Consider the following 26,874-nt stretch of genomic DNA (forward strand, 5'->3'; position numbering starts at 1 on the left):
CATGGGAGCGAATACGGTTTCAGTTCTTGTTTCAACAGTTGCGTTTAAATGTTGTTTAGACGTCGCCTCCATGCAATATTGATAGAGACGACTAGAGACGTGGAATAAGGGAAGCTCCATTCCCAACCAATTTCCCTTAACGTTACCGTACTATCAGGTGGAGCATACTTGTCAAGGCATAGATAACGTTGAGATCCATTGAATCACGTGAGGTGCTGTATACTTTCCGTGAGCCAAAGATTCTATGTTGATCATCAGATTCGAGTTATTATTTCTAGGAAGCTTTGGTGGCTTCTATCGTACTAACACGGCAGTGTTGACTATTGCTTTATTCCAATCAATCGCTCGCTGCCGGTGATTATTAGCCCCCCTTGTCTCGCTTCCAGAGTTCGCTGGGATGAATCTGCAGGTCGTGCAATTCTAATTGGCCGTCAAAATCTTCAGATCTATCGGTGGCCGCGGTTTGATCTCCTGATATGCGGGGAAACGCTTCCACAACACACGAACCGGTGGTATCCGCCATGGCTCTCAGAGCATAAAGTTGTGCAAGTGCACTCTAGCCATTTCTTGGGTTATATGCAAATGTGCTCTATAGGTCACCCACACCGCTCTTTCTTTCCCTTTTTTTGGGGGTGGATTGACTGGTAGCCTAGTGAGATGATCATCTGCAACTGGTTCACAGCCCTTGCAGCACTCCACTTGAGATCGGGGGACGAGTAACTTTGACTGCTCATACACGAGTCATGTAGTAAGTATACTTACTAGCCGGAAGAGATGAGAGATATGTCTCCGACCTGCCTCCGCAGAGAAGGCTATGCCCTGAGCATCCCCGCCCGGTTATATACCAACCCAAGACCGCGGCCGTTGATCCCTCGAAACATGTCTCATTTCACATTTCAAAATGGACAAACCGTTGAACACAAACCGTCCCGTCCGTGTGGTTATTATCGGAGCCGGAGCTAGCGGCCTGCTCATGGCCTACAAGCTGCAGCGAAACTTTGACGACCTTGACTTTATAATTTATGAAAAGAACCCCGATGTGGGTGGGACCTGGTACGAAAACAGATACCCTGGATGTGCCTGTGATAATCCTTCCCACACCTATGTTTGGTCGTTTGATCCCCATCCTACATGGTCTAGCACCTACGCGTCTTCCAAGGAGATATTCGATTATTTCAAAGGGTTCCATTTTCGGTTCAATCTCAGCGAGAAAACGAAAGTAGGACATCAAGTAATTGGGGCAAAGTGGGACGAATCGACTGCCAAATGGAATATTGATATCAAAGATAGGGCGAAGCACACTGTCATCCATGATTTGTGCGACGTTCTAGTCAACGCGGGTGGTATCCTCAATGCTTGGAGATGGCCAGCGATACCTGGACTTCATGACTTCAGAGGGAAGCTTGTACATAGTGCGGCATGGGATGAGAGTCTAGATTTGACAAATAAACATGTTGGATTGATTGGAAACGGGTAAGTTTTCTTTTGAGATGAGACATCGCGGGATAAACCCAAACTAACAAGAACTTGATGTCAGATCATCTGGAATTCAAATTCTTCCGGCCATCCTGCCACAGGTTTCCAAATGTACGACTTTCATTCGAGAGCCTTCTTGGATAGCAATGACCGGCTTTGCTGGTTTCCAACCGCGAAACTTCACCAGGGAAGAAAAGGCGAAATTCGCAAATGACCCTAATGCACTCAAAGCATTCCGGCACTGGCTGGAACATAACGCCAACAAGATATTCCCTCTCTTCCTCGCGACTTCACCCCAACAAACCGGTGCTCATGAGATCTTCCAGTCGTCCATGGAAAATACACTGCAAGATCCAAATCTGGCAGAGAAACTGATTCCAACCTGGGCCGTTGGCTGCCGAAGATTGACTCCTGGGATTGGATATTTGGAGTCCCTCACAGATCAGAAGACACAGGTGGTCTATGGTGACATTGCAAAGATCTCACAACGCGGCTGCGTGACTACTGATGACAAGGAATACCCAGTGGATGTCCTTATCTGTGCGGTGAGTAGTTCGTTGGAGAAAGGCGAAAAATTTTTTTTCTAATACCGGTTGTATATAGACTGGATTTGACACAACATTCAAACCACGCTTTCCATTAGTTGGCCCACATGGACGCCAATTGTCCGATGACTGGAAGGATGAGCCTCGAGGCTATTTCGGCGTTGCAGCACCAGGATATCCCAATTATTACATGTTCCTGGGGCCTAATAGCCCAATAGGCAATGGCCCGGTTTTATCGGGAATAGAAGGTACGCCCAGAGGGACAAACACATGTTTCTATACTAACGACTTCTTCAAAACATACAGCACAGGCAGACTTCATCTGCAAGCACATTACACGCATCCAACAGCAAGGAATCAAATCGATCGAAGTAACCAAGGAGGCAGTAGACGAATTTCTCGCATTCAAAGATGAATACATGAAGCACACAGTGTGGCGCGAAGATTGTCGATCCTGGTATAAGGGAAACAGCGTCGATGGCAAGATCGTGGCACTGTGGCCCGGAAGCACATTACACTTCAGAGAAGCCCTGAAAGAAGTTCGATGGGATGATTTCCACGTGAAATATTTCGGCAATCGGTTCAACTATTTTGGCAATGGCATGACCAAGATTGAGATGACCCCGGATGCGGATTTGGCCACTTATATTCGCAAATCTGATGATGCTGAGATTATTGGGTCTAAGTTTACTTATGTCAAGGCCGGCCTGGAGTGCTCAGAAGGATGGGATACGACTGCGTTGGCTGGCACAAAGGCAAATCTTTAGGTCTACTTTAGCTGAGAGCGGGCTATACTCTGGAGGTTCTATATTGATTGTGGTGTATATTTCAGTGTGTCAAATTGCTGCGTGTTTCTACTCTTGAATGTCACTGCACCCAAACTGCTCACGGAGCGTTCACATTGCTGATTCAGCCGTGGCAGTGAATGTGTGTACACTCCCTCGTGGTTGGAAGCTCGGTGGGCTTCTATTCCCGTTGCCGGCACAGGCCACTGTCTCTTCATCAGACATGTTTCCCCAGCCACCACCTCCAGGTCTAAACCACAAGCGGTTAGTAATGTTCTCCAGGATGTGGAAGAAGAAATCCTTACGTATGAATAAGAATTCGCTCTCCTGGCTGTACTTCAAGCTCCATCTTACCACCGATATTGATCATTCTCTCCGTTCCGTCAAGCTCCTTCTTCATATATAGGTTCAGACCTGCCTGGCCTGATTCACCTCCCTCCAGTCCATATGGTCGATACACACGTCTCTCACTGAGCATAGAAACCGAAAGAGGCATACGGAACTCCAGCTCGCGGATAATACCATCTCCACCGCAGAAACGTCCCTTTCCACCAGACCCATCGCGGATCTCAAACCTGCGCAGAATAACAGGGTATCGCAATTCATAGACCTCTGCATCGGTGATTCGCGTGTTTGTCATGTGCACATGTACACCTGAAGTGCCATTCCAGGATGGCCCAGCACCTGATCCACCACAGATAGTTTCGCCAACACCGAAACCAGGTACTTCAATACCAGTCTTGGGATCGACACCTCCCGTACCAAAGGAGATGATATTACAGCAGCCCTGAGATGCAGCGCAAGCATTGAAGGCACCAAGTACAACGTCTGTAATACGCTGCGAGGTGATTGGGTTCCCAGCGCAGACGGCAGCATGACCAGATGGGTTGAGCAGTGTACCTGAGGGAATGATCACATTGACTGGAGCAAGACAGCCCTGGTTGAGAGGAATGTCTACATCAATTAGTGCCCGAAGACTGTAGATGATGGCCGAGTGGGCAATAGCTTTGGGTGCATTGAGGCAGTTGAAAGTCTCTCGACCGGTTCCCGTGAAATCGAAGTCGGCAGACCCAGTCTCGGAATCGATACGGATTTCCAATTTGATTTCAGTGCCGTCATCCATGAAATCAGAAAATTGAAGAGGCTTCCCTGGAATTTTGCGACCAATAGACTTGAGGAGTTCACGGACAGCGACCTCCGCATTGCGTTTGATTGCATCCATGTAGAAGTGAACCACTTCTAAAGTATTCTCAGCCACCAAAGCCTCCAGCAGCTGTGCGCCCTTGTGATTTGCTGCGACAGCAGCCTTCAAATCCGAGACGTTGTCATTGTATGTTCGTGTGCCACTGCAGCCAGGATATGAGGCAGGTCCATCATAGAGGAACTTGCGAACGATTTCCTCTTCGAAGCGACCTTGTGATACAACTTTGAAACCCATTGTCATGGCACCTTCCTCATACAGCATCTTGCTATTTGAGGGCATTGACCCCGGGGCTATACCACCAATTTCAGCTGATCATTGTTAGTTTGGAACAACACCAGAACGGAAGGATCGAACTCACCGTGATGACCACGAGAGGCAACATAGAAGACAATATGTTTACCCTCGTGATCCCAGACGGGAGTGACGATGGTAATATCAGGGAGATGAGTGCCGCCGGCAAGAGGATGGTTGGTAAGAATGTGATCACCTGGCTTCAAACTGCCTCCATATTGTTCATGTTGATAACGGACAGCATATTCCATGCCTGGATGCATTGTTAGCTTGGAATCCTCTGAAGAGTTCAAGGGAGGTTCAACTTACTACCAAGATGTACCGGCACGTTGGGCGCATTCGCGACCAACTTTCCGTCAGGAGAGAAAACCGCACAGGAGAAGTCTAACCGCTCCTTGATGTTTGTTGATACTGAAGTCTTTTGGAACATACGGCTCATCTGATCTGCCACAGACATGAACCGGTGACCAAAGATGCTCAATCTGATAGGATCCACGACGGTTGCGTCGGCAGTCTGCTTTTTTGAAGATTGGACATGCAAAATTACATGCCGTGATAGAATTGTGGCTTTAGCATTTGGCTCAACGACGATTGTCTGTGTATTGTCGATGATCATCGCAGGCCCTTCAATAACGTTTCCTGGTTGTAAGTTGTTCAGGAAAAAAACCGGCGTCGTGATTTCTCCGACGCCAGCAAAATATACATAAGATGAATCATCCTGCTTCTCGGAGCCAATAGGCTTTGTCGTCACCGATTTGAGTTCTTGCTGAGGTGCCTCTGGCGCAATTGAAGTTGCTTTTCCAACGCCACGGACTCGAATATCCTCAACAAGGATGCTCCGGCCGGGGAAAGTGAAAGAAAACTCGCGTTCATGTTCCTTGCTAAACTCGGCGATGAAGTCTCCATGCTCAGGCTTAAGCACCATGAGCAAGTTATCCGTCCCTTGGTATCGGAGATTGAGATAGACTTCATGCTGAATTTGGGTCTCATTAATACCGTCGGTAACCAAGGCTGCAGTTACCTTGGTCTTCAACGTAGCAATACGCTCGGTAACACCTTTCATTGCCTGATCATCCAGCACTCCAGATGCAGGCTCTTGGGCCTCGTGAACAACATCTGCCAAGGCCATGCCGTAGGCAGACAGAATCGAAGAGTACCGATGAATAATGACAGTTCCGATAGACAATGAAGAAGCAATAGCACAAGCATGCTGCCCTCCAGCACCACCGAAGCAAGCCAGGTTATGCGCTGAAGTGTCATATCCACGAGCCTCGGTAAGGGCACGGATAGGCTTTGCCATAGATTCATTTGCGACCTGAATGAAACCAAGTGCGATTTCTTCCGGACTCTTGTTTTGGTTGGTCTCAGCATTGATCTGAGCTGCGAGCTCCGTGAACTTCTGACGGGTAATATCGACATCCAATGCTTCATTCTCGTTCGGGCCGAATATCTTGGGGAAGTATGCCGGTAGAAGGCGGCCGAGGAACAGATTGGCATCAGTCACCGTCAAAGGGCCTCCCTTGCGGTAACATGCTGGTCCTGGATGAGCACTTGCAGACTCGGGACCAACAGCAAACAGTCCATGTCTCCAGAAGAGGATACTTCCACCACCAGCAGCTACAGTATTAATGTCCAGTTGAGGGGCCATCACTGTCACGCCGGAGATATTGTTCTCAAAAGTGTGTTCCAGCTTGCCATCATATCGGGAAACGTCAGTACTGGTACCACCCATATCAAACCTGGGATGTTAGTTAGCATGAGGAATATGAAGTGGGAAAAAGAAGTTCAGCGCACTCACCCAATGACGGGGGTTCTATCAGTCTCATCATAAGAAGTCCCTGCATATCCCACAACGCCTCCGGCGGGCCCTGACAAGATCGCGCGGAGTCCGGTGAATCTAAGTATTTAGTAGGTTTATCTCCTCGCTTTCATACTGATAGACAATAACATACTTCTCAAAATTAGCAAGACCTCCATCTGATTGCATGAACTCGCATCGAGTATCGGTAGAGGCAAGCCCATCTCTGAACCCTGAGCGAAATCCCTGAATATAGCGTTGAATGACTGGTGTTAGATATGCATCTGCAGTAGCCGAAGCGCCCCTCGAGGTAAGCTTTATCATCGGCAGCAGCTGGCTGGAAAGAGAAATCTGGGTAAATCCGATTTCCTTTGCGAGCTTTGCAATTGCAAGTTCATGATCTTGGAATGTATAAGAATGAACGAGGCAAACCGCAATCGAACGATATCCATTTTCATATAACTGCTGAAGAGCTTGCTTCGTGCCAACTTCATCAAGCGGCTCCAGGACTCGGACAACCTCACCACTGACACCCTTCTTCAAGGAAGTATCTGATTGCAAGGACTTTTGAAGGATTTCCTTGTCAGGTGTGGGATTTTGTTGATAATCTTCAATTGTGACACGCTCGTTAATCTCGACAACATCTTCGTAGAGCACATCAGGACGTTGGATATTGAGCGCGAAAAGCTTTGGTCGGGCCTGGGTTCCAATTTGCAAAGCATCCTTGAAGCCCTTCGTGATTAAAAGTGCGTGACGCATTCCCTTGCGTTCCAGCAAGGCATTCGTGGCGACCGTTGTGCCCATACGAATACTGACATTGGAAAAGTCGGCAGTTGTGAGCTTTTGATCGCGAGGAAATACTTTGCCAGTTGCCTGCTCAAGAATACGCCTGATTCCCTCGATTGGGGCATCTGCATAGTTGGCCGGGTCTTGTGACAGGAGTTTGACAACAATCTCCTCGTCGCGACCATCGACAATGCCTAGGCAGTCGGTGAAGGTACCACCGCGATCTATAATATCATTAGCTGAACTTATCTCTAAGAGTATAAGAGCATGGAAGTGTGTATAACATACCGATAGCGATCTTAATACTCGGGGCATCCAACTTGTGAGGAGACATTGTGTATGCAATTGATGATTATTACCAGGTCAAACCCAGCTCTTTATTGCATGCCAATAGCACCAAGCAGCAGGTCGGAGCGAAGGACAAAGCGCCAATAAACGCCACAATAGGGCAAGTTGCGAGAGGGGATGCGGAGAAGCACAGCTTATCTCTCGCTTTGACCTTCCAGGCGCGCAAACCCTAACAGATAACCATATTCTTCATGCAACTTCATTCAAGTATAAAGTCACTGCAATGAATTATCTCAAACTTTTAACATCGTGTGTGTGTGACTTCTATCTAACATAGCCCACATATGCTTCTATATACTTCGAAATGAACGACAAAGAAGCCACCGAGCTTCAGCTCGCGCTGGAACATGAGAAAACCCAAACAGGGGAAATCATTGAGGCACAGCACCGAGACAATGACAAGGATGTTGCAGCACAGTTCCTCGCACGTCTGGACCCAGCTATCGCAGCAGAGCCTGTAACCGAACCCGAGGCACGCCGTCTGCTATGGAAGATCGACCTCATCATTATTCCGCTCATCATGGTGACGGTAGTCCTGGCTGCCATCGACAAAGTCATCATCTCAAATGCTGCCATTTATGGAATGAAAACAGACACCCACTTGGCTGGTGACCAGTACTCGTGGGTAGGCTCAATCTTCTACTTCGGTTATCTAGCCTTTGAATACCCAGCAGCGCTGCTCATCCAGCGACTCCCTGTGGCAAAACTATACGCCGGAATGGTGATAGGATGGGGTATCCTACTGCTGTGTACAGCGGCAACACAAAACTTTGCAGGCTTAGCGACGGTGCGCTTTTTGATGGGAATGACAGAAGCCGCTGTCTTCCCCATTTCCAGCATCCTGACCGTTATGTGGTGGAAGACGAGCGAGCAGCCTATTCGTGTGGCATTCTGGTTTAACCAGCTATCATCCGTCTTTTCAGGCGTGGTCAGCTATGGAATTGGCCAGACAGATACGGCTTTGGCACCCTGGAGATTGCTGTTCATTGTGCTGGGCATATTCTCTCTCGTCTGGGCTGTTGTGCTATACATCTTCCTACCCGATTCACCGGTGCAATGCTGGTACTTCTCGGACCGTGAGAAGTTTGTCTGTCTCGTGCGTGTCAAGGACAACAACACCGGCATGGAAGACAAGACTATCAAATGGTACCAAGTACGTGAATGTCTGCTTGATCCTAAGACCTGGCTTTTGGCACTATTCTCGCTGGCTCAGAACATCCCCAATGGCGGCCTTGTCACATTCTCCGCTATCATCGTGTCAGGTCTGGGATATTCGCGATTAATCACTACCCTCCTCGGTATCCCCACCGGCGTGCTCGCCACGGTGTGGCAGATCTTATTGGGATTCATAGCAGCGCGTGTACCCAACTCCCGTTGCAGCATCATAGCCATCGCCAACTTGGTACCACTGGTGTGCAGTGTGATAATGTGGAAGCTACCGCGTGAGAACCAGCAGGGCCTTCTGGCAGCATACTACGTCTTCTACACCTACTGGGCACCGTACGTGCTATCCACCTCACTCCCCATGGCAAATACCAGCGGCCACAGCAAGAAATTGACAATGAACGCCATATTCTTCTTGGCATATTGTGTCGGCAACATTATTGGACCTCAAGTTTTCCGTTCCGAGGATGCGCCCTCGTATTCGCACGGATACGAAGGTCTTCTTGGTTGTCTCGTCGTGGCTATTGCATCCATTCTTGCTTATGGGCTCCTGTGCCGATGGGAGAATACCCGCCGTGATAAAGAGGGACAATCAGATGTGGTGCCTTCGGAAGATGCTGCATTCTCCGATTTGACAGATAAAGAGAAGCGGGCTTTCCGGTATACTTATTAGCTAGGAGATGGGAGTTGGTGATAAGGGTATGAATAGTGTTAGACAAATGGAAAACATCTCTGATCTTGATTGAGAAAAACAAGATATCACGCGTGCATAATGTGATCTATGTGATAAAGAACGTTTTACAACATCCAAAGGCAGCTCTTTAGGGCGAGTTTGAAGGTGGTAGATGTTGTTCGTACTGAAGTATGGACCCTACATTGTATCTCTGCATAGCCCACCACATTCTGAAGGTGATTTATTTGGGTTATCTTAGCACAAGATTCCTCCAGTAAAGATCTCAATACCAACTATGAACGTAGATGCAGTGAATGTACTGATTTGGGGGTATTTGGCGTCGGCCCCTTCGGAGCAGCTCCGAGTCTTATCGGGGATGGCAAGGAAGGTCGGAGCGAGTCACGCCCTCGCAATCTCCTCTCTTCCTCTGACACCTCGGATGAGCTGCGGTTGAAATGCATCATTTTGTGCACAAGGAAGCTAGGAACGAGCGAAATGCCCCCAGCACAATTACAACAGAGCTCCCAATACCGCAATAAATATGGCGGCGCCACCTTTACATTGTAGACCGAGCTGACAACCTTTCAACATGGAAAAAGATACGCGGATTCTCATCATTGGCGCGGGTTGCTTCGGCACCTCGACAGCTTACCACCTTTCACGGCGCGGCTACACTTCGATACGTGTGCTCGATCGATACCCACCGCCATCCTGCGAAGCAGCTGCCACCGATATCAGCAAGATCATTCGCAGTGATTACAACGTGCCGCTTTATGCGAGACTAGGCATTGAATCCATAGCTGCTTGGAAGTCATGGTCAATGTTCCGCGGGCTCTATCATGTCCCCGGATGGATCCTCAGCGCGGCGAACCTGTCCAGGCCTTTTGTGGAGGAGTCTATTGAGACATGCAAAAAGCTTGGAGTGCAAGGTCTTGAGAAGCTTACGCCGGAAGAGATCCGTTCCCGATTCTCGGTTGTAACAGGCAAGCTGGATGGCTGGAATATCAACGTGTGGAACCCAACTGCTGGATGGGCAGATGCAAGGAAAGCATTGGAGCGGATGGCAAATGCTGCCCAGGAAGTCGGAGTCGAATATATCTCGGGGGATACCAAGGGATATGTGCGACAGTTGATCCTGGATGAGATCGGGGAGTGCAAAGGAGCCATCACAGCAGACGGCACGAGACACGAGGCGGATAGGGTGATCCTAGCAACAGGGGCATGGACGCCTTCACTGCTAGATGTGAAAGGCCAGCTGGTAGCCAAGGGCCACAGTGTCGCCCATATCCAACTCACCCCTGCTGAAACCGAACACTATACCGCACTGCCGATCATGGACAACCTCGAGCTGGGGTACTTCTTCCCTCCAACAAATGACGGAATCTTCAAGATGGCACACAGTCAATTTATCACCAACACGCAAGTCACACAGTCTGGGATCACCTCCTCCGTCCCCCATACGTTTGTCCAGTCCCCGGCAGACGGACTTCCTCTCGAGATCGAAGTCCAAATGCGCCGGAACCTGCGGCGTGTGCTGCCTGAGCTAGCAGATCGACCTTTCTGCTATACACGTCTTTGCTGGGATGCCGATACAGCTGATCGCCATTTCCTCGTCACGCCACACCCAACACATAAGCGGCTCTTCCTCGCCACCGGTGGGTCGGCGCATGGGTTCAAGTTCCTTCCAGTTATTGGAAAGTATGTTGCGAATCTACTTGAAGAGACACTTGATCCAGAGATTGTATCTCAGTGGAAGTGGCGGGCTGGACAGAAGGTTACGGCGAAGAACCTTGCACATCTAGATCCCGAGATGGAGCTGAGCGATCTTACGGGGTGGAAAGGTAGACAGGCGCGGGAAACAAGTAATACTTCTAGACTGTGAGATATTTGTCACGATCATACAGTCAAATAGATGGCTCTCAGGTCATTGGTATTACTATATAAATCAATCTAGGCCTAAATACACTTTGTTATCCAAATATACAACAGGTGCCTATGTCAAGCTGAGCTTCCATCCACCTAGCATAACCATGGCGTGTTCCCACACAAAACGAGCTCCCTGCAACGGATCTTTCTCTATCTTTGAATTCGCTCTCCGGCTTTTTCTTTCATCCTGCACAGCCAGATCACGCTGTCGCCAGACCATCTCGACCACTTCAACTGCAGGAGCAATATTCTAAGAGACAGACCTAGGTTAGTACCCAAGCAAAAAGTAAAGCGAGAGCAACATACTCCAAATCGACGGATTCCGTTCAGCTCCTCAAATAATTGTAGAACAATGACCTTTTCTTCCTCTTCGTGAGCACAGCAGCCCGCCAAGAAGAGAGGCCATAATGGCAAAACCGCGGTGCGCATCATGTTTGCCTTCTTTTTCAGAACTAAGCCCAATATGCGTTTGACATAAATATTCCTCTCTTCTGCATCAAGTGAAGCGATGGGGCTTTTAGAACTGGCAGATTTGGTTAAACAAATCTCGTATAGAAAAAGAAGCGCCCCAAGTCTGTTAGCCTCTGCGATCGCAACACATTCTGTATCAGGATCGATATGCTCCGCAGGCAACTTTTGTTGGAGGTTATCCAGGTTCGCCTTCAGTTGATAAACACCTTTGCGACTGATCTCATCCAGGCCATCTCGTGCCCATGCTAGTTCTGCCACTTGATTGATCATCAATAGAAGAGCAGGGCTAAAGCCCATGTATGGATCAATTATATCAGATGCTTCAAGTATGCTATCCGGTAGAATAGGCGGTGCTTGGGATGTAGAGGTGACGCGGAACGCTGTTCTGGCAAGGACCAGGTGAAAGGCAAAGTAGCGATTGAAGAAACTCTCCAATTCTTGGCTGTGATGTGAGCGACCGGGACGTTCTTTTCGAGTGCGAATCAGATTTTGGAAACCGTTTAGGTGTGTGACCCAAGAAGGACGACTGCTGTCGGATATCTAGGAAAGATTAGTAGATGCTTGGTGCAAATACTCAGGGACAGCTCACATCAAACCAGCATAGCATCAGTACTAGCCCTAACATCTCATCTATTTCTGCCTCGACCCAATCATCTTTGTTCAGTAGACCACGAAGGTGATTAAGGGCGCGATGGTGATGCTCCAAAGCCGGTAACCGATATTTCGTGTCCGAAAGTTTGAGGGTGTTTGCTGAAATGGCCAAAGCAGCATGGTAGAGTCCCTCGGACTGTAATGCCATGGGCAGAATAAGATAGCGATAGGGATTGCAATGGGCATTGTCAACGAGGGTAGAGCTGCTGCATATGATATGTTCGAAGTATGACAGGAGAACAGGATCGGAGTCTGATCGTCCACGAGAAGGAAACGTATTCAAGCAAGGCGATAAGGAATCAGACCAAGGGAAAGCCTGCCTTTTTGCATTCTGTTTACCATCAAAATGAATCTCGAGGTCGATCATCGTCGTGTTTAAAAACATCCAGGTCCGATGGCGGTCATGGATCTGCGCTGGGCGCCGCGGCGATCTATCTTTAGTATCCGTCCCTGTCCGTGAGATATGTTTCTCTTTGCTTTGATCAGCTTCACTGCGCTTTGACCAAACCCCTGCTCTTCCATGGCAAACCCCTCGAGCCAATGACTCTTCGTGCCAGACGAGCCGAACTCCATAGCCGCATGAGGCATTATTACGGGCGCAACGATGGCAGACCGGGTGTGTTTCTAACAGATTTTAGTTCGAACCAGGTACCTGCAGGATGTAAGAGGATATTACCGTCACATTTGATCCGGCGTGCTCGACATGTCCAGCAGCCGGTACGCGCTCTTGAAATTGCAGTCATGGTTAAGTTTACCCCGCAGGGACGGGCACTTTTATATAGTCCAGTGATAAGGCCGCTTTCTTTATCTCAACTTGTGAAGTTTACTTGTTTGCTTTAGGTTGAGGGCTCAACAATCTGAGGTAATCCATTCCATAAGCTCTGCGTATTTCATATTAGACTGACTGCCAAGAGAGCTTGACGCCACCACCTTTGTCTTATTCCTCCTTTAGCAGATAATATATTCCTCCAGTCTGGCACACTTAGCGGTACCATCATCTTGCAATAATAAAATAACATATTTGGGTTGGTATAAGCAAAGTAGTTGCCCCAACACCGCTCCATTGTATCCACGGGAAGTATATGGAAGTATAGAAATTTCACCGACACAGGCACAATCCATAGAAGTGCACAACATAACCAATATGCAGGCAAGTTCCAGACCACAATAAAGCCAGGGGGGCACCCCACTTAAATAAGACCTCCGAATCTCGTTCTGGAGCTGCTTTCTCCACACCTCTCTTCGGAGCTCATCATGGGATTCAGTACTGCGGCCGAATTTGACCAGGTGGGAATATACCCCTCAAGTTGAACATGGTCTGATTAATCTTAATAGGCCTACTCGAGTGTGCGAAGCGCCTTTGCATCCGGCAGTACCAAGAATAAACAATGGAGACGACATCAACTCAGACGTGCTTGGTGGATGGTCGAGAATAACAAGAAGCGCATCTGCGACGCCCTCTATACCGACCTACACAGGCATTACCAAGAATCGCACTCCGCAGACTGCGCGGGTGCCCAGGGCGACATCCTGCGCACCTTGGAGAAATTGGATGAATGGACCAAAGACGAGAGACCAACAAGGACTGATCCTCTTAATTTCCTTGGAAGAACGACAGTTCGCAAGGAGCCTCTTGGGGTTACTTTAATCATTGGAGCTTGGAACTTCCCTGTCACTCTGCTTCTGCAGCCAATGATTGCTGCGATTGCTGCGGGATGTGCTATGATTCTCAAACCATCAGATGTGGCTTGCGCGACCCAGGATCTAATGATGGAAATTATCCCTCAGTATATGGATAGCGATGCGATACGATGTGCGTCGGCTGGACCACAGGAAATGGGATATATCTTGGAGCATCGTTTTGATCACATCTTTTACACTGGATCAACTAGCATTGCGAAGATTATCCATGCGGCAGCAGCAAAGCACCTCACACCTGTTACACTCGAATTAGGCGGCCAATGTCCAGCAATTGTCACCGAGTCAGCTAATCTGGATCTCACTGCGAAGCACATCGCTGTTACTAAATTCAACAATGCCGGACAGGTACTATCCTTCAATGTCGGTATTCATCAATAGCTAACACGACTGATAGATTTGCTTGAATGTTAATCATGTTCTTGTTCATCCTACCCTGCGAGAGGACCTGGTCACCGAGTTGTGCCGGTATTTCGACACATTCCGAGGGGGCAAAGACAACCAACCAGACTATTATACGCACATCATTAACGATCCCAACTTTGACCGTCTCGACAGTTTACTCCAGCAGACCTCTGGAAAAGTCGTGTATGGCGGCCAGCGGGATCGCCAAAGCCGATATTTTGCACCGACAATTGTGACTGGGGTCAACCCCAGCGATCCCCTTTTGTCTGAAGAAATCTTCGGACCAATTCTTCCCATCGTCGATGCAGACTTCGATACTGCTATCTCATTCACACGTGAATTAGAGCACCCTCTTGCAATTTACGTGTTCACCAGCAAATCCGCAGATAAGGAGCGTATCTTGAACGAAACCCAATCCGGAGGCGTGACCTTCAACGACTGCGGTCTTCACGTTGCTGCATGCGATGCACCATTTGGTGGCGTTGGGAACGCCGGCCAGGGCTATTATCACGGCCCACAGGGGGTCTTGACATTCTCCCATCTTCGCACGCACATTAACGCATTGCCCGCGTGGATGGAATGGTGTATCGCTGCGCGATATCCCCCTACTCGATCGAGAAGGCCCACAAGATGTCTCCACCGGTTGTCCCGTCATTTGACCGTGACGGCAATGATAAGACTCTCACTGGTGGCTTGAAGTGGGTCTTGCGATTCGGTCTTTTGGCCCTTTCTGTCTTGTTAGTGACTCGGCGGGATCAAATTGTCGCTCTTGGTTCGAAATTGTTGTAGTTTACAAGATCACATAGAAACCAAAAGGATCTGCATTCATCGTTCCATTTTTTTGCACACGATAATAGGCGGAATTACTTCGGTGGATCTGCATTGAATGAGCGGGGAAGCTATTCGGTGCTGGGGAGGGGATATACATCGGCAAATCCGGAGAAAGACCACACGCGATCGAATATGTAGAGAACTTTAACGCATCATGAAACACGGATAATTTTCTTGTTCGTAACAACTGAGTCTTTAATCCTCTGCAGGTAAACGAGTCTCGCGGCAGGCAAAATGTAGACTGTACCGGCATATTCGGAGATCGCGGCGAAATTACCGGTCTTGTCGAGCTAAAAGTTAACGTTAAGTTGGACTAGGATAGATCCAAGCTAGAATGGGCTATGTCAATAGCCGAGTGAGAATTGGTATAAAGAGGAGACCGTTAGGAGGCAGAAATTGGAATTTTAATTGATTACTTGTACTTTCTTTGACACTGGCAACCAAAACATCAACCATGAAGCTATCTCTAGCCCTCTTGGGCCTCAACACCGCCTACAATGCTGCCATTGTCTCTGCGGCCCCCCTTGAAAGCTGGTCCACCAAATCCGGTGCTTCATCGTCCGCAGTGGACATGTTCAATACAGCAATCGAATGGAACGACAAGTATTGGGACGACGAGGCCGGTTATTTGATCGCATCATCTGAGGGCCCTGGACGCTACGATAGTCGACACACGGCATGGTATGCGCCTCAATTGCTTGCCAGAAATGGGCCGGGCGATGTCGCGAAGGCCATTCGTATCTTCGACAATGTGATCTCGGGCCAATATCTGGACCCATCTAAGCAGTGGTATGGAGACTACCAGGGAGCACCTTCTGAGCCAGAGCCTGGGACACTGGTGTATCCTGACGATGGACCATACAGTTCGGTAAGGTGATGATTCCCAAATGCTGGATATGCGGTCTCACTAACACGCTGCCCAGTGGGATCCAAACGTCCGTGATTTCGTGGGCTGTGCTTGGATTGTGGCATTGAACGACTACGGCCACCTGCTGCCAGCAGCGACGGTCTCCAAAGTGGAGAAGTCCTTGCACATCGCGGCAAGAGGCGACTTGTACCGCGTTGGAGGTGTTGATGGCGACAACTCTTATCCTTGTTATTCCAATCCCTGGTTGATGCGAACCATCCTTCAAAACTGGGTCGGTGCACGAGTCGGAGATGCGAACCTGACAAAGTCCGGCGAGAACTTTGCACAAGAGATATACGATCTCTGGAGCATGCACCATACCCTGTCTGAGTTCAACTCTCCAACTTATGCCGGAGTCGCCATGTGGGCTCTCGCTCTCTGGAACCAGTATGGAACAAGCGACAGTTTGCTGAAGAAATATGGTCCTGAAATGCTCACCTATAGTTGGGAAGAGCTCGGTCAGCTCTACAACGCCAATCTCAAGAACCTTGCTGGTCCATGGGATCGCAGCTATGGCTATAATATGAACGAATATGCCTCCCTGATCGGCGCTGTTATCTGGGGTGCTATTGGGCGTGAAAAAGCCCCTGTCCCTAAAAACATGCTGGCGATGTATCACCAAGACGATTTCGCCTTCTATCCTTTGTTTGCTCTTTCAACACCGGAAATGGTGAAGTATCTGCCAGCAAAGGTCAAGACAAATCTGCTCAAATTCCCCGGCGAGCACATGTATACTTCACAAGCTTACTCGCCACCCTTTGACACATATCCACGAAACATCACTACATGGATGTCCAAGAACGTGACAATTGGCGCAGAGACTATCGCCGAGCATGTTGTCGGAGGGCCGAGTATCAACCCCAGTCAATTCACACCTGCCGTCATCCAGTGGGCAATTGATGATCACCAGATTGGTTGCATCTCCCACTGGGTAACAGAGTCTTCTATCCATGCTGTGGCCGCCCCTGGAAGTCTCAAGATCTCGTACCCAAATGCGACATCTACCAATGGTCCTGTTTCTTTCAACTTCCTTTTCAGTGGCCTCAATGTCAACAACGGATTCAACGTTACTGGACTAGAAGGTGTCCCTGGGTTGAATGTCAAGTTGACAACGAATGCCTTGTCAAATTACACTATGACATATAACACCGAGCATTCTGTTAACGAGTTCAGCTTCTACAACATCACATATACGATGCCTGAGAGCTTTGCTGGAGTCCCATTTGTGTCTCTCCACATTGTCTAAGTAAGCATGCGGAAAGCTGCCTTCGCTAAATCGATTTTCCAATTTCGCGTACGATGTGATTAAGAAAATGTACATATATGGTTACAGACAGAAGTCATCAGCATTACTCGTCCTTTTTCTCTCCCTGAGACTGTTCCTCTCCATCCTCTCCATCCTCTCCATCCTCTCCACCCTCTCCACCCTCTCCTTCTTGTGACTGAGGAAGCCAAAAGCGAGTGATCATACCACCCAAGAACCGCTGATCAACCCATTTAACCAAGCCATAGAAGACCCAGCCCCAGCCCCAAAGCGAAACACCCATCATGCTTGTGACCAACAACACCGGACCGAGGATAAGTAGCGACAGGACTGCCCAAAGCAATATCGAGACAGCCGCGAAGACAAATACACCAGCGAGGAATACCAACAAGGGAACACCACAGCATATCATCTGGCAAACGATAAAGGTCGTCGCAGCGGGGCGCTTGAGCGCAGCTTCATACATCGCAGCTTGTCGGGGCGGAGGGAGCAACCAGGACACCATATATCGGATCCAGGATTCAAAGGCGTCAAAAGCTTGAGGGAATAAAGAGGAAGCCCATGATACGATGGTGGCCCATATCCCTGAGAAAGACACATCGCCATTGACTTTTTCTTCTTTTGGGGGAGCGTCGTCCGAAGGGAATTCGCCGGGGAGAGCAGGCTCGGTCAGGTCCTTCGTCGTTTGATTCAACTTCCTCGGTTTTACATTCTTCTTCGCTCCGCTGGCTGTTGATTGGACTTGGTTCACAGATTCGTTCACAGGAAGTTGACCGGTAAGCCCGCTGGTGGCTTTATCGAGGGGCATGACGACGGCTGAGAGAAATCCGTGCTCGATTAAAAAAGAGACCGAAGCAGAGAACTGTAGGAAGCATCAGAGAAGAAAGATAAACGGCCAAGAATCAAGATCTATATCAATTTTGGAGCATTCCAGTGAATGACGTATGGGGCGTTGCGCTAAGTGGTTCACGCTTTTCGCCGATATTAATTCTGCGTCACAACCCAGCGATGCTGCAGATGTCGCATGTCACTTTCTGAACGTGTGAAAATCTGGTTATCAAGTGGCACAGGCAAATGAGGCTTGATGTTCACCTGGAGTTACATAATGAAGCATGAGTATGCTGAGCCACGTCCAGACAAACTGCGCTGTAAGATTATTGATGCGATACGTTGGAACATTGGTAATTTGAGATTGAATCAATTCAACTATGTTCTGATATCCTATGTGCGAAAGGGTATGGTAAATCGTGAAAGAGGAGGGGGTGGAAAGGCTATGCTACGCATCATTGGTCGGAAGCGCCATCGCGATCTTCGAAGACCATAAAATCATCATCGTCTACTTCATCTCCCATGATCTTCTTCCACGCCTGCTTGACAAGCTCGAGGGTATCATCCTCAAATGCCAGATCAAGGCTCGACGGGGGAAGCGGAAGTAAGAAGGAAGGTAATTGTCGAGTTCCCACCTGGTTTCATCAGTGCTGAGACGACCCCTATGGCTGTATCGTAGAGACCAGAGGACGATAGCCTCAGGACCTTCTGCTTTAAGGAGCTTATTCACAGCGGACTCGAGCAAAGCTTGACCCTCCGATCCAGCAAGTGCCACGCTGCCGTAGATAACGCCTGTGACGGTTGGTTAGCCACATGAACGATAAAAATGCTTATGAATCCAAATTGCATAATTGTGCTCGTGATCAGTTTGAAAAGGGTTTCAACATAGCAAGTTCAGGCAATGTAGATAAGTTTTTGAAAGAAATCATCATGCGAGCGATTCGGGGAGTCAAAAAAAAAAAAAAAAAAAAAAAAAAAAAAAACAAGGGGAAAGTGATCAACTTACTCTGCTGGCGTGGACACTCGCCTGTGTCACTTGAATGAACTTGAAGATACACAGGCGGTGATTGAGGATTGCCCAAGGCCTCCCCTGGGAACATGAGAACTGTACTTGCAGGCATAGGAGCCCCTTCGACCGTAACAGGGAAAAGTGATGGGAAAGTGGCCGAAGCCACTGTCACTGAACGTGCGACTTCGATGTGGGGTTTTGAATAGTTGGCTTGGTGGGGATCATCCGCCATCGCGCCGAACACAAATTTGGTTTGGAGGGACTCTCCACTGAGCAATTGGGCCTGGAGAGGATACTCTCCACCCTCTTGACAGTGGCGAACCTCGCCTAGCCTTGTGTCTAGGGCGTATACACCCCCGCCCACGGCTGAGGCACGACACGCAACCTGAAGTATTTCAGCGCCACCGCCATACTTGGCTACCACCGCGCCAAATCCGGGTCCAAGAGCACCAATGGATGTGAGATGTCTCTCAATCCTGGGAATGGCATAACCGGCAGATGTTCCTTTCTGGGAAAGCTGGGACAGCGAGAGCGATAGCAGAGGATTGTGAAGTTCCTCTGGTACACTGAACTTGGAAGCCAAATACTCCTGGAAGGGCACGGACAAATCCTCGTCTTCCACTGGGGCTTCATCCTCCTTGGGTTTGGTGATGTGACGCAATAATCGCATTAAAGTCCTCTTGGACTTCATGCTAATATGATTTGCGGCGAAGACATCTTCCCGGTTGCCGGGTACGCGATAGAGAACTTTTTCCGCACCGAGCCCGCCGTTTTCGGAGTCGGCCTGTCCAGGGGCATAGATCCACCAGCTACCAACTGCCATAAATTCAAGCTGGCGGAAGACCTTTGAGGAGATGAGGCTTGAGATTAGTTTGGAACGCGTGTAGAGAAAATGCGGGGACAAGGACAGGGTGTAGGATCGACTAGAAGAAAGCTTGGGTGAAGAAGCATCCTGGGTATCCTGAGACTCTGGTGGTGTGAAGATCGAGGCATCTTTGAAGGGTGATGACCCGGAGACGGCTATTGTCGGCAACACGTTAGCATTGGAATGTCAAATGCACGTAGAAATCTCTTACCATCATTAACACGATCTGCCCATTCCTGGGCCTCATCAAGACTGAAGGCTGCTTCTGAACCGCCATAGTATTGGTTTGAGTCCAGGTGAAGAACCTTCTTTCCAGATCGTGAGAGGGCCCTTGGGAGTGTGAGTGCTCAACCTAGACACCCTCAGATATATCACTCACAGTGCCAGGAGGGATTGAGGGAGACCAGTGCCTTGGATGATCACATCCCATGTGGTGTCCGATAGAGACTCCATGGTGTGAAAAGTCTGGGTCCTAGCTGTAGGTAAGTTCGAGTATTACAGCCAGATTTGATAGCCCAAGCTGTCATTGATTGAAGTTGGATCTTTGATGCAGAATCATCTCTCTCTCTGTGGGATACTGTTAAACCCAGAGACTCGTGGTTGGGGAAGAGAAAGGAAGAAAAAAAAAAGTGGAAGGAAACGAGGATGTGCGAGTGCAAAGGCGGTCACCGAGTCCCCACACCAGCAACAGTACTTTCTTCTTCCAACATATTCCAAGGTTGTTTTGATTGAATTATGTCTCTGCTATGTTGTTGAATGCAGATAAAATACAATTTTGGTTTTATACACCAATTGGTCAGTTTTTAAACGATTGCTTCCGATTCTCCGGGGATACTGAGCTATACCTCGTCAACGTCGTCCATATAATGTAGCTCCATAGCTCCAGAGAGATCAGGCGAGACCCTTTTCAATCTCATTCTCAGCTACCTGGGAGTGCTCTTTCTCTTCAGTCTGCGCTCCTCCATATTCTCCTAGCTTCATGTTTTTCAGAGAGGGCATGACATGAGCATCAATGAGAGCGAAACGGGCCTGCAATTGCAAGTAATTTTATGACTCTCGGTAGCTGCGATTGATCGCGTCGCGAGCTTCAGTACCGACGGCATATATTCGAGCAACCACAATTGAGCCGACGATAGACTTTGCCTGGTTTTTCAGGTCTCTGGGAAGATACCGCTGCAGTTTATTTAGCAGAGTGTTTCGCCATATTGCTCCGGCGACACTGTTGAATATTGGTTAGAATGAAACTTAACAGGATACTGTTTTTAAGGACTTCTCAACTTGTGCCAATTACACCTCCTACGCTCATCCATGCGAAGAACACCGCTGTAACAACCAAAACTTCTTGCCGCCAAACCATGGCTTGCACGGAGACCTATACGGCCGTTTGGTAGAAACCACGGCCATTACCAGCCAGTGGCTTGGTTGTCACGAATGCTGCTTCATTTCCAATGCGACCATCTCCCATGTCCAAAGGCAAAGAAGCACGCCCATTCCGAGAACGCAAAGAGAAAATCCGATCAATACAAAGATTTGAGATCGGTTAGTATAATTCATAAAACAGGCGGCAAATATGTTAGCTACCTGAAAAGCCAAATGAAGTTAGTTACTGAGTAAAAGATTAGTTCTGTGCAGAGGAATAGGCATCAGAATGAATAGAAGGTTCATGCTCAATTCTTCTCGCGGAGCCCGCAGAAAAGTTTCCAGCAACCTAGAGGTAACTTGTAAATAAGACACTGGACACTGAATAATGGAAGAATTCCAATGCCCCGAGAATGCATGCAGCTCCCTCCGTGCGATTCTAGATCATGAGGTAAGGTACAAATGGTCTCTGTGCGAACCGTGCGTCGCAAACAAGAAATGCCATCAAGAAGACCACCCCAAGGACCGGTAGCGCAAAAAGTAACCCGTGGGTCCATGCACTACTGTTGTTGGAACCTGTCAATGACAGTGGTATCAAGAGAAGAGACAATCCAGCCATGAGAAGGACAGCTTCTGGCAGGTCGAATTGAATCGAAAGCAGTCGGTAGATCTTTGTATCCCAGGTATCACTAGGCTTCCGGCTCAGTGTCTCAGATACAGAGGCTGTAGATGGAACCCGACGTTGATAATAAAGCATAGTGCCAATCAATGGCAGTGGTGCAACGGGGAGGACAATTGCTCACATACCCCAGCCACAGCGCCAGGTGGTGTAATCGAGGATGCGCTGAGCAACAATGGTGCCGAGATACAGGGTGTGGATTGTTGTGTGAGAGTCGAATAACGTTGACCAGACGCCACGGTTATCCAACGAAGTCATATCTGCCATGAATACTTGTTTTGTGAGAGCGAATCCGGTGGACCAATAGCCCCAAAGATACCAGCAGCTTGTAGAATTGTGATTAGTGCTCCAGTATACTACATAGACACCAGAAAAGAAAGCATCGAACCATATATTGGGCAATATTTGTGCAGGCTGCATAGATAACATAGCCCAGAAAAGATGAATATTTCTGCGCTGCCGAAAGCCTACTCTACCATTAGTTAGAAATTTGTATAAAAACAGTTGGATATACTGACATCGCCAAGCTTAGAAATGATGGGATATGCAGAGATGTGTGCAATATTCATCACTACCCCAGCCGCACTCATGGCAGAGTGCTGCTGCACTCGTTGTAGATGCGGCATAGACTTGAGTCGAGTAATCAGCAAAGTTGATTGCCAAGGTACACACAATAGTCTGTCGGTTATAACCAGCCATGCCGCTGCTCATAGGATATTTATGAAAATTAACCCCGCGAAGACAACAATCAAGCCTTGCTTAGTCCAGCTTTTCCGAAGCACATCGGCCCGGTAGACTCCAGCCTGAAAACTTGAAGCAGACGATTGGTTTTCCAGGTTGTCATCTTTATCCCTGTTTGCGACATGACTGTTCTGATTATCCAATGGGCTGATCTCGACAGCGATTTCTTCTTCCTGCTTCGCCGTGGTTGAAATGTATCTTTCAAACCAGAAGAAGATTTCCAGGAATGTTAAACTTTACTAAAGTAATAGACCTATCAAGCGTCTTATAATGCCGGTCTATCATAGATGGAGTAGTAAGAAAGACCTCGAATTTAATCACACTATACGCGAACTTGCCGCTATGTCGCTAAAAGGAAGAACAGATGGTATAGATGAAGGCCTGGAGAATCCAGATAACCCAAGCAAATTGGCTCCGCCATAGTTTCGAGAATAAGTATGGCTGGCCAACAAATTCATCAAATTTACATGGCAATTCTTGGTAACTGGTGGAGGCTAAATCTAAGCTTATCAATCAGATGGTGCATAAACGGCGCATGTCCACGACAGGAAATTGGGACGACACTACATGCGTCTCCCTCGCATTCGAAATTGCCTACTACCGAATCAGATAACTCTTGCCAAGATGTCCAAGGGCATGCCAAGCCAACCGACCGAAATGTTGCTGTGACAATACATGTAGCTTCAGACCGGAATTAATTATGCGCAGATGCTATATGGACACCCGATTATTGTATGACGGACAACTGCGACGAGATGTCCCTGCGACTCGAGCAGAGTTGCTACCTGCGGTCGGTCAAAAGCAGGAAATACGAAGAGGAAGATTATGGAAGGTCATTGCTGCAGCATTGAATCTTCTATTTCCTCGATCATCCAAAATGTTTATAGATCTACCACACGTGACTTCCCAAAGGGGTTAGGCTGCACGGCTTAAGAACCCGAAAACTCAGCGGAATCTTTTCTTCTCCATGCCACTCCCAGTGCTTGCACAGAACGATTACCATTCCAATGGCAATTCGGTCTTCATCGACGCGGGCCTTCACTGGACTTCGTTATGGGAGTGGTAGATAAGATTCCTTGTCACTCTGTATCTGCTGCTCTTGATGGAGACATCTGATGGAAGCGGTTCGTTTTGTAGTGATACATTCATTACTCTCATTAGCTATTGGGTAGCTTGTTCTGCCAAATCCTGTAGTTTTATAGCTTGCGGGCTGATGCAAGCAGCTGCGATTTCAAGCATGTCTGACGCCGGGTCGAGTTATGGTGCCTGCAACCTGCAGGGCATATGGGTTTCCAGTACTTCGACCTGGGCTGTCTCCTTCCGTGGAAGTGATGCTGTATGATTCCTCCTTGTTCGCGTGCGTTTAGTCGCAACACGCAACTTTTCACTCCTGTGCCCCCGGCTCGACCACTCGAGCCCGAATGATCTTGACCTCGTCCATAGGCTTGTCTTCTCCGTTTGTCTTGACGAGCCCCAGGCGCTGAATGATTCTCATGCCACTCTTGACACGGCCAAAGATTGTGTGCTTTCCGTCCAGCCATGGGGTGGGCGCAAGTGTAACGAAGAATTGACTGCCGTTGGTGTTTGGCCCACTGTTGGCCATGCTCAAGATTCCAGCTCCGGTGTGTTTCAAGTCTCCGCGAATCTCGTCTTCGAATTTCTCGCCGTAAATGGAGCTACCGCCTCGACCAGTGCCGGTAGGATCGCCTGTCTGAACCATGAAGTTAGGGATGATACGGTGGAAGATGACATTGTTGTAGTAGCCGCGTTCGGCAAGTGTCGCGAAGTTCTTGCATGTCTAAGGGGCGAGGCGTCAGTAAAAAGTACTGGGAAGCAATGCCGAGGAATTCATACCTTGGGTGCATGGGTATTGTAGAGCTCTACAGAGAAAGAGCCCTGGGAGGAGTTAGTTAAATATCACAACGAGATATGATGGAACGACAAAATACCATAGACGTGTCAAATGCTACCTCGGTCGCCATGATGAAGCTGTGAATGCGGAGGGTCAAAAGTGCAGAGAGTGTGAGAGAGGAAGGCGGGATCGGCCATGGAGCTTGGCACTCCAATCTCTCAACAGCAAGCAACCTTCTCAGTTCCTAAACTTCTCAGCTTCTATAGACATGGACTGAATTTCTTTTGGTTGTCTTTCGCTTAACTCTACCTTCTTTTCTCTTGCGATTACTCCCTCCTTCGCTATAACAGGCCACCATGTCCGATGTCAGCCCTGTCGCAGAGCTGCTTGGACAGGCGCTCTACCATTACGAACGATTGAGACCACTTTTTCCCACCTATGGACACCTTATCGTTTCTGCTCTTTTCCCAATCTGGATCGGTTCCCATGCATCGTTGACCAGACCTTCGTCCGCGGCCAAACCCCCCAAGAAAGACACGAATGAACTCGAAGACACAGAGGATGAGGTGGGCCCGGGACCGCTGCAGAAGATGGAAGGACTTGGACCATCTGATGCCCTGATGCTTCCAGTGACTGCTGGGCTCACCCTGGGTGGTTTATATCTGGTGATCAAATGGTTGGAAGACCCGGCTATCTTGAACAAGGTCCTCAGCTTCTACTTCTCCCAAATGGGGCTTTTCTTCGCCTTCTCCTTTTTGAAAGATGTCCTCTTGATGATTCGGTCGTTTGTGTTCCCTCGGCGCTATCGCCAAGGTGGACAGTTATGGAAGGTGGCACAGTCAGAGCGCAAGTTCATCGCATCTGGCAGTACTTCAGTCAAGTCACCGTCTGTCCGGTATTCACCACTTGCTGGAATCTGGGGCTTGATCCCACTTCCAGGTATGGTAGCCACGCTGATTTGGAAATGCCGAAATGCCTCCTACCAGCGACTCCAGATACGGGCTCAGGTACGAGGTTTATTCAACTTCAAATGCCCTATCGGTCTCATTGATGTCCTGAGCGCGTTACTTGCATTATCAGCTGTGGGATATTTTGCCTTTGTCGCAAAGCTGTGGTGGTTGACCAATTTCCTCGGATTCTGCTTCTGCTATGGTACTCTCCAAGTCATGTCACCGTCCACCTTTTGGACAGGCACCCTCATTTTGGGTGCTTTGTTTTTCTATGACATCTATTTCGTCTTTTTCACTCCGTTGATGGTCACTGTTGCGACAAAGCTGGATGTACCAATCAAGCTGCTTTTCCCCCGCCCACCAAATGCCAACGACGATCCTAGTACCACACAGTTGGCCATGCTTGGACTGGGCGATATTGTGGTACCAGGAATGGTGATGGGACTGGCACTTCGTTTCGATCTTTTCCTCTACTATCAACGGAAGGGTGCCCAAAAGGCACAGATTGAAGGGTCAGATCTGGCTGCCGTCAAGCCTGAGTACCAATCACCAACTGGAGCTTGGGGAGAGCGGTACTGGGCTCCGTCACCCAAGCCAGAGAACCCAGAATTCCAACCTCCTTATTACGACGCTCGCACGTTCCCCAAGACATACTTCAAGGCCAGTGTGGTTGGCTATGTTTCCGGAATGGTCACGACTCTCCTCGCGATGCAATACTCAAACCACGCCCAGCCTGCTCTTCTTTACCTGGTTCCAGGCGTCTTGACCTCGCTCTGGGGCACCGCGCTTGTCCGGGGTGAAATCAACACTATGTGGCACTTCTCCGATGAAGAAGAAGTGGAAGTCGACGAGGAAAAGAAGGAAGAGGCTAAAGAGAAGTCCTCTACAAAAAGCCAGAAGAGTCTGTTTATGCGTCTTTTCTCTAATGAAATCGATGCCTCTGCATCAAAAGACGGCGGCTCACAGTCTAAGAAGGTTGATAAGAAGATTGACACGAAGAAGACCGATGATTCAAAGCCCAAGAAGGCGAGAAAGGAAGAAAAGGACCAAAAGAGTTTGGACCTGATCTCCTTTTCCGTTTCTATTCCGCGGAAGTCCAAAAGCGAGACTAAAGACACTTCCTCGGAAACCCTTGAAGACGAAGAGGACAAGGTGACGCAGGTTTATCTCAATGCCGATGGAGACAATGAGCCTCCGCTAAAGAGAAGAAGGCGTAGCGTGAAGAAGCCAGCGAGCGACTGATGCGACCAATAGAGTCTCCTAGCATGCACCTTCATGGCCGAAAAATGATTTCATGTATTATTAAACTAACACCCTCGGCCTCAATGTATTGCTAAGTATGCTATCATTTTCTACAACTCGAGTTTT

The 26,874-nt window shown here is 48.6% G+C and overlaps 12 protein-coding genes across 12 annotated transcripts; 6 read left to right on the forward strand and 6 right to left on the reverse strand.

Annotated features, from left to right (window-relative positions):
* Positions 1–901: 901 nt before the first annotated feature.
* Positions 902–2,788, forward strand: N7446_003505 (flavin-containing monooxygenase; the record flags this gene model as incomplete). The annotated part of the gene is made up of 4 exons (XM_058512254.1): positions 902–1,473; positions 1,538–2,021; positions 2,080–2,269; positions 2,328–2,788. The coding sequence occupies 4 exons, from the start codon at positions 902–904 to the stop codon at positions 2,786–2,788; spliced, it is 1,707 nt and encodes a 568-aa protein (XP_058373583.1).
* A 129-nt stretch (positions 2,789–2,917) lies between these two features.
* On the reverse strand, positions 2,918–7,219 carry N7446_003506 (uncharacterized protein; the record flags this gene model as incomplete). Its single annotated transcript, XM_058512255.1, has 7 exons — positions 2,918–3,056; positions 3,112–4,318; positions 4,369–4,554; positions 4,611–6,040; positions 6,100–6,198; positions 6,254–7,109; positions 7,174–7,219. 7 exons carry the CDS (start codon positions 7,217–7,219, stop codon positions 2,918–2,920), a joined length of 3,963 nt encoding a protein of 1,320 aa, XP_058373584.1.
* A 318-nt stretch (positions 7,220–7,537) lies between these two features.
* Positions 7,538–9,070, forward strand: N7446_003507 (uncharacterized protein; the record flags this gene model as incomplete). Its single annotated transcript, XM_058512256.1, has 1 exon — positions 7,538–9,070. The coding sequence occupies one exon, from the start codon at positions 7,538–7,540 to the stop codon at positions 9,068–9,070; it is 1,533 nt and encodes a 510-aa protein (XP_058373585.1).
* A 589-nt stretch (positions 9,071–9,659) lies between these two features.
* Positions 9,660–10,952, forward strand: N7446_003508 (NAD(P)/FAD-dependent oxidoreductase; the record flags this gene model as incomplete). Its single annotated transcript, XM_058512257.1, has 1 exon — positions 9,660–10,952. One exon carries the CDS (start codon positions 9,660–9,662, stop codon positions 10,950–10,952), a length of 1,293 nt encoding a protein of 430 aa, XP_058373586.1.
* A 111-nt stretch (positions 10,953–11,063) lies between these two features.
* Positions 11,064–12,503, reverse strand: N7446_003509 (fungal specific transcription factor domain-containing protein; the record flags this gene model as incomplete). The annotated part of the gene is made up of 3 exons (XM_058512258.1): positions 11,064–11,246; positions 11,303–12,007; positions 12,057–12,503. The coding sequence occupies 3 exons, from the start codon at positions 12,501–12,503 to the stop codon at positions 11,064–11,066; spliced, it is 1,335 nt and encodes a 444-aa protein (XP_058373587.1).
* An 869-nt stretch (positions 12,504–13,372) lies between these two features.
* On the forward strand, positions 13,373–14,918 carry N7446_003510 (uncharacterized protein; the record flags this gene model as incomplete). Its single annotated transcript, XM_058512259.1, has 3 exons — positions 13,373–13,405; positions 13,454–14,164; positions 14,214–14,918. 3 exons carry the CDS (start codon positions 13,373–13,375, stop codon positions 14,916–14,918), a joined length of 1,449 nt encoding a protein of 482 aa, XP_058373588.1.
* A 588-nt stretch (positions 14,919–15,506) lies between these two features.
* Positions 15,507–17,205, forward strand: N7446_003511 (uncharacterized protein; the record flags this gene model as incomplete). The annotated part of the gene is made up of 2 exons (XM_058512260.1): positions 15,507–15,920; positions 15,976–17,205. The coding sequence occupies 2 exons, from the start codon at positions 15,507–15,509 to the stop codon at positions 17,203–17,205; spliced, it is 1,644 nt and encodes a 547-aa protein (XP_058373589.1).
* Positions 17,206–17,308: 103 nt separating this feature from the next.
* Positions 17,309–18,031, reverse strand: N7446_003512 (lipid droplet assembly factor 1; the record flags this gene model as incomplete). Its single annotated transcript, XM_058512261.1, has 1 exon — positions 17,309–18,031. The coding sequence occupies one exon, from the start codon at positions 18,029–18,031 to the stop codon at positions 17,309–17,311; it is 723 nt and encodes a 240-aa protein (XP_058373590.1).
* Positions 18,032–18,506: 475 nt separating this feature from the next.
* Positions 18,507–20,458, reverse strand: N7446_003513 (putative Rab geranylgeranyl transferase escort protein; the record flags this gene model as incomplete). Its single annotated transcript, XM_058512262.1, has 5 exons — positions 20,305–20,458; positions 20,137–20,255; positions 19,058–20,080; positions 18,687–18,843; positions 18,507–18,636 (listed from the first exon to the last, which is right to left on the reverse strand). The coding sequence occupies exons 1-5, from the start codon at positions 20,376–20,378 to the stop codon at positions 18,507–18,509; spliced, it is 1,503 nt and encodes a 500-aa protein (XP_058373591.1). The 5' UTR covers positions 20,379–20,458.
* A 514-nt stretch (positions 20,459–20,972) lies between these two features.
* Positions 20,973–22,221, reverse strand: N7446_003514 (Siderophore iron transporter mirA; the record flags this gene model as incomplete). Its single annotated transcript, XM_058512263.1, has 3 exons — positions 20,973–21,144; positions 21,764–22,007; positions 22,092–22,221. The coding sequence occupies 3 exons, from the start codon at positions 22,219–22,221 to the stop codon at positions 20,973–20,975; spliced, it is 546 nt and encodes a 181-aa protein (XP_058373592.1).
* Positions 22,222–24,088: 1,867 nt separating this feature from the next.
* On the reverse strand, positions 24,089–24,686 carry cyp1 (putative peptidyl prolyl cis-trans isomerase (CypC); the record flags this gene model as incomplete). Its single annotated transcript, XM_058512264.1, has 3 exons — positions 24,089–24,502; positions 24,559–24,600; positions 24,654–24,686. 3 exons carry the CDS (start codon positions 24,684–24,686, stop codon positions 24,089–24,091), a joined length of 489 nt encoding a protein of 162 aa, XP_058373593.1.
* Positions 24,687–24,912: 226 nt separating this feature from the next.
* On the forward strand, positions 24,913–26,748 carry N7446_003516 (aspartic endopeptidase; the record flags this gene model as incomplete). The annotated part of the gene is made up of 1 exon (XM_058512265.1): positions 24,913–26,748. The coding sequence occupies one exon, from the start codon at positions 24,913–24,915 to the stop codon at positions 26,746–26,748; it is 1,836 nt and encodes a 611-aa protein (XP_058373594.1).
* Positions 26,749–26,874: the final 126 nt, after the last annotated feature.

This window comes from Penicillium canescens (assembly GCF_028828765.1).
Source record: "Penicillium canescens strain IBT 15451 chromosome Unknown utg000003l_segment0_segment0, whole genome shotgun sequence".
NCBI classification, from domain to species: domain Eukaryota; kingdom Fungi; phylum Ascomycota; class Eurotiomycetes; order Eurotiales; family Aspergillaceae; genus Penicillium; species Penicillium canescens.